Genomic DNA, 6,333 nt, shown 5'->3' with positions numbered 1-6,333 from the left:
CAATTCGTTGGTAAAAAAGTAGTCCAAGAGTTGGCAGTGGGTGGTGATGACTAGCTGCCTTCCCTCTAGTCTTACACTGCTAAATTAGGGACGGCTAGCGCAAATAGCCTTCGTATAGCTTTGCGCGAAATTCAAAACAAACAAACATGGTATGGCTCCAAAATCGTTTTAGTATAACATACTTAACCTTTTGTACACATGTTAAGAATCTAAAATTTTAGATATACGTTCATGATGCTAAGAAATCACATAAATTAAAATGAATATATAAATCACAAAATAGAAACCTCATAACTGAGCGATTTGTGATGAAGAAAGATCTACCTCCCAAAAAAGACCCCCAGTGGCACAGCGGCATGTCTGCGGACTTATACTGCTAGAAACCTGGTTTCAATACTCGTGGTGGGCAGAGCTCAAATAGCCCTTTGTATAGCTTTGTGCTTGATAACAAACAACAACCTTTCAAAGTATAGGTTTTAAACATGTAATATTCATTTTTTGAGATGTATATAAAAATAGATATTTGAAATGCCATCTGTGGATTAGAGACACGAGTGATATTATGTTGTTACTACGAAAATAATCATGGTGTTAGATGTACAGGCTATGTATTGTTGTGATGTGATCAAGAATTATTGTTGAGAGTAATATCAAAGGCTTATCGTGGTGTTACACATAGGCAAATATTGTAGTGATGTGATAAGGAAGAGTTATCGACAATATTTTTTATGCTTTGTCATGGTGCTATACACAGGTAAGGCACTGTTGTAATATTATCAACAGGAATTATTGACAGTAATATGTATGGCTTGTCATCGCTTTACTAACAGTCAATGTATTGTTCTGATGTGATCAGGAAGAGCTACTTACAATAATATGTATGGCTTGTCATCGTTTTACTAACAGTCAAGGTATTGTTTTGATGTGATCAGGAAGTGCTACTTACATTAATATGTATGGCTTGTCATCGTTTTACTAACAGTCAAGGTATTGTTTTAATGTGATCAGGAAGAAATGTTTACAATAATATGTATGGCTTGTCATCGTTTTACTAACAATCAAGGTATTGTTTTGATGTGATCAGGAAGAGCTACTTACAATAATATGTATGGCTTGTCATCGTTTTACTAACAGTCAAGGTATTGTTTTGATGTGATCAGGAAGAGCTATTTACAATAATATATATGGCTTGTCATATATTTACTATCAGTAAAGGTATTGATCAGGAAGAGTTATTGATAATTTTTACTATTTTTTTTACAGGCAAAATGCATCATGTTATGGGTGGAATCAGCTGTTTCCTTTGGCTATGTATGTTAGGTGTTCTGGCAAAGAGAACTTTTCAAGAAAGCAGTCCTACACTAAAAGACGTGATGGAAAAAATTGAAGAACAGGAACAACAAAAAAGAAACTGGAATAGTCTTACTGGAATGTGGGGTAAGAGAAGCTGGAACAGTCTCTCTAATATCGTGGATAAGCGTGGCTGGAAAGACTTGTCAGGAATGTGGGACAAACGAAGCTGGGAAAATCTTCCTGACTTCATAGACAAGAGAGGCCAAATTGACTTATCAGAGTCAGGCAAACGAGACTGGAATGGCTTATCAGGAATGTGGGGTAAACGAGACTGGAATGACCTATCAGGGATGTGGGGGAAACGAGGTTGGAACGACTTATCAGGAATGTGGGGAAAACGAAGTCCAGATTTCAACACAAACTGGCACATTCTTACAAATGATGACGCTAATTACATGAAAGAAAAGTCAGCAATGCGAGGTATTTTATAACGATTTTGCATAATATCTTCTTTCAGTCACTGCTTACAACAATTTTAATATTTATTAGTTATTTCAATGCTAATCATTTCGTTTTCTAAACTATTAAAAGATGCTATTTCAAAGAAACGCACGTCACTACCTAACAATCATGACATTATTCATTAATTGGTTGGGATAATTACTCGTAAGTTAATTTTTGATTCTTAAAATGGTTTATTCTAAAGTCGTATTAACTTCTAATTGGATATGCAGGACTGAGAGATTTCAGTTTTTTTAAACTTAAGGCAGTCATTATTCACGTTCAAAGGACTGTTAGAAAAAATCTGTTCTAAAACTGTAGTGGCTTCTGATCATACGAATAATGTTATTCTCTAAAATTTTAGCAACTACTGGTCATGTACACAAGACTGTTAGATATGAGTTATTATACAAATCTAGTGACTTTTGATTATGGCAAGCTTATTTGGTATGGCTTCCACTACAGCTGTAGTAGTAGCTTATATTCATACAACTGAGACTGTTAGGTATGGTTTATTCTGATGAAGAAAGATCTACCTTCCAAAAGTACGCGTTTTAAACATGTAATATTAATTTTTGATATATGGATGGTCCGGTAAGGCACGAGATAACCACTGCAGACTTGAAGTCGCGGTGTAACGCTATGTATCAGAATTACATTTTCATATTATTTGTCATTACATAAGTATTGCGATGTCACTGAAAATTAATTGATTTTGGAATGGCATGCAAGTTCTTTCTGACTCGATATATTCATACACTTAGATCATAAAGATGCGTTAAAATTGGTAATTTAGAATTTTTAAGACGTAGATATCTCTTTTTACTAAATGACATTGGAAAACAAAGAAATGTGGATCAACGTGGGAACCAGTACCATCCAAAATAGAGGCCTGCAATAAGCCATACTCCAACCACAGTAAGCAAATGTTGCATTTTGTAACAGGATGATAATCTACGAATACAAAGGTGTGGCAAAAAATTATCCACGTTTACCAGCCATAATTCACAACATAATAAAGAAGGATCTCCATTTACAAATGAGGACAACAGAGCATATATTCACCATGATAAGGCTTCCAGTCATACCTTCAGTTCAATCATCGCATACCTCAAACAACTTAAGTAATATGGGTATTTTATCATTCAAGTTGCCTATTTATTTCTGTGCGATCAAATTGATGAAATAGTCACTGTAAAACTATTGTCCTCCTATACTAAATCCCTAATGAAAAGCTTTACAACAAAGCTTTTTGCAACAGAAACTACCTTGCAGGGCTAATGTCAAGATACAAGGTCATCAGATAGAGCATGACCAGACGTGGCGTGATAGACTATAACGACGTTGTGAGGCTCAAAATCATTTTAATATAGCATATTCAACCGTGTGTAATTTCTTCGAGGGTTTTAGTAACTTCTAGTCATTTGCAAAGGGGTGATAGTAGAAGTTTTGTTTTTCTCTAATAGTTGCAAAACTTTATTTTAATGTATACAGCACTATTGTTTGTTTTCTTGTATGGTTGTAGTAGTTGTTACTAAATCTGTAGTAGCTTTTAATTACGTGAACAAGACTTTTAAGTATGGTATATTTTAAAGTTTTGATATATTTTGGTTGTAAGTACAAGTTACATAGTTCTAGTAACTTCTAGCAGGTTGGACAGGTTTGTGTTATAGTAGTTTCTGTTAATATGTGCATGGGAATGTTGGAATAATTATTTTAGTTTTTGGACATTCTGGCCTTATGCGCTTAGCTGTTAGATATAGTCTGTTCTATATCGTAGCAGCTACTATGTACTCAAGTTGTTGGACAAAATCTACTCTACACTTGTAGTATACCTACTGGCCACTTTATTAGGATTGCATCGGATTGAATCAATTTTCAATGTCATAATACATTGGACTCGACGTGGCAAAGATATATATTGGTGTCTTGCTCAACTGCATTCTATTCGTTGAGGGATATAGTATACAACTGATTCACAGATGTCAGCAAAATATCCTTGTAGCAAATGCAAAAATAAAGTTCAATCAAAAGACGATTAATCGGATTAAGTCCTGTTGACAGATTTTGACTGATAGAGATGACTGTAGTAGCTTACGTGCTCTTTGATTTGATTTCGGACCATATCAACTTATCACCATTTTGGAAGATCTCTTACTCATCAGGGTGGAAATGCAAAATAAATTTCTTTAATTTTCTAAAGAAATCAAAGTATTGTAAACATTTTCCAGACACTATTACACCACCTCACGTCCCATGCACTCACAGAACAGCACAACCAAGGCCTTGATAGAAAATTGTCCAAAGGTGAGTCATCAAACTACATATATTTCCATTCATTCATTATTCACAGTCAGAATATTCTAAGCATTATTGAATCTTTGATTTTCTACTTCCATCTGAGATAAATTGTTTGACGTCTGCCATATAATAGTTTCTTACGTTCAACCTCCCCCTCCCAATAAAAAGAACCGGAATAACAATTTCCTTTCTTGTTTCAAATACATGTCTTTTAAGATGACGCACTGAATGAATGTGGCTGATGGAAAATTACTTTCGAAGTTATAGAACAATGAATAACAATGGTCCATCTCTTTACAGACAGTTTTACCTTCATCGAAGTTATAAAACAAGGCCTAACAATGATCACTCCCTTACAGACGGTCTCAACTCCAGACTGTATCAAATTTTCAATGTCTGGCTCGCTACTTAAAATGTATATCTAAGGGGCTTAGAGAAATAACAGTGTTTCAGGAAGCTTCATATGTATAAATCTTATAGTAACCAGTTCAGTGCACTCGTCATGATCTAGAACCAAACAATGAGACATTCATCACCTTTTGTAGCCACACATTTGCACTAGTATTGTCATCATGAACATCTCCATCTAGCGGAGCGGAATGGTGAACTTCTGAAATACATCACCCATCAATGAATCCTGTATACCCACTGCCTTTTCGTCACAGATATTCTGTTTTTTTCTTCAGTTATTCAATAGTAACAGCGTTTCTTAAGTATAACTCTGAAATATTTTGTTTCAATTTTCTTTTTTCTTTGTAGGTGTGGATGGTTGGTCTATCAAATATTGGCGTATATGGAATTTTACATACCAGTTGTCTTTTCCTAAATCAGTCACTAGCGACTGATGACTAAAATGTTTTCTAGTGAAAATGATGCTCACGCTCGATTGCCACTACTGAAGGTCCTCGAGTTTATGGCTCAACTAATAACCAAAAATTCCACAAACTAAACAATAAACTAAATATATAAGACACAAAACATATATATACATATATTTATAATTTGAACAAATATACTTTATCACCTAGCAGTGGAGTATTTTAGAGTAAGAAAACATTTAAAAATAAGAATAAGAAAAGGTAACTTTACTAATGTTTGTATATATATATAATAATAATAACAATACCAACATGGGTAATGGAAACAGACATAATAGTAAATTTATTGGATAAAATATTAGCAAAAGATACTGTGACCAATTGATGAAACAGCTTAACCATCGCTTATGTGATCCATTTCGACGGTTTGTGAAAATGAAATTACACTTTAGTTGCGGCAGAAAATATTTGATCTTATTGGTCAATTTGTGGTAATTTTGCGGAAGTTAGGAGGACCGTGTTTATAATTAAAGTATTACGGATTAAGCACAATGTAAAGAGTCCAACCAGTCTTCTATCATAACACATGATCAAACTATGTTCTACAAATGTGATAATATGTGTGGTTAAGGGTACCATAATAAAGTGGCCAGACAGCCTATTTTGGTAACTAATAATAATTTAGTAATTTACAACAATTTGTAAATCATAACAGTTTATGTGTTTTTTTTACAAGTGTAATTATTTCTTTCTATCCTAGAACCACAGAGGAGAGACTCAACGACCAAGATTTTACTGGAAGATTAACTGACGTTAAGTTTCTTGCTTTATTTTACGAAGGAAATTGACTTCTTAACACAATAGAACTCTTTAGATCTCTCAACATATCTTATCTCTTAGGTTTTTGATTAGACATAATTATGGGGCTCAAATATTGCTTTTTATTGGCGTAAATGTCTTTTATTTCTTGCTGTTGATGCACGAAATATCTTGTTTTACAATCAGGCAATACTAGATGTTGTAGCCTCTGTCTAGATATCTACGTCTTTAATAAACTTCATGCATTGCGGGAGAAACATTGAACAGTTAAACCTAAACTCTCGTGAGTAACATTTGTTTGAGATTATTAATAAAATATGGGCTGAAGATAGAAAAAATAAAATTATCGTAAATCATTATTTGTCTGAGTATATTTTGTTATTTCAGTTAAAAAGCTGTTCTATTTTCTCATGTTTCTTTCACAAACACTCGTTAAAACATAACAATGGCTTGAGACAAAGCAATAACCGATAATCAGGGTTAAACATAATTACCGGTATTAACAGAATCAGTTAGGAATAGAGGTGATTAACGGTATTCTTTGTTTCCACCAGGGTTGAGAACTGGTAATGTTCATTAGGGTTAGAAGTGACTACAGACA

At 33.9% G+C, this 6,333-nt stretch overlaps 1 protein-coding gene across 1 annotated transcript in view; it reads left to right on the top strand.

The window, feature by feature from the left end:
• Positions 1 to 6,088, top strand: part of LOC106476848 (prothoracicostatic peptide-like) — a 22,035-nt gene extending 15,947 nt beyond the window's left edge. Inside the window, exons 2-3 of the mRNA XM_013937470.2 lie at positions 1,264 to 1,773; positions 5,674 to 6,088. Of these exons, the coding sequence (XP_013792924.2) occupies positions 1,269 to 1,773; positions 5,674 to 5,720 (552 nt within the window). The 5' untranslated portion in view covers positions 1,264 to 1,268 and the 3' untranslated portion in view covers positions 5,721 to 6,088. The remainder of the gene's footprint in view (positions 1 to 1,263; positions 1,774 to 5,673) is intronic.
• The last annotated feature ends 245 nt before the right edge of the window (positions 6,089 to 6,333 follow it).

Source organism: Limulus polyphemus, unplaced genomic scaffold, assembly GCF_000517525.1.
Source record: "Limulus polyphemus unplaced genomic scaffold, Limulus_polyphemus-2.1.2 Scaffold159, whole genome shotgun sequence".
NCBI lineage: Eukaryota > Metazoa > Arthropoda > Merostomata > Xiphosura > Limulidae > Limulus > Limulus polyphemus.
Note: the sequence above shows the minus strand (reverse complement) of the source record. Positions and strands in the feature narration are given on the sequence as shown.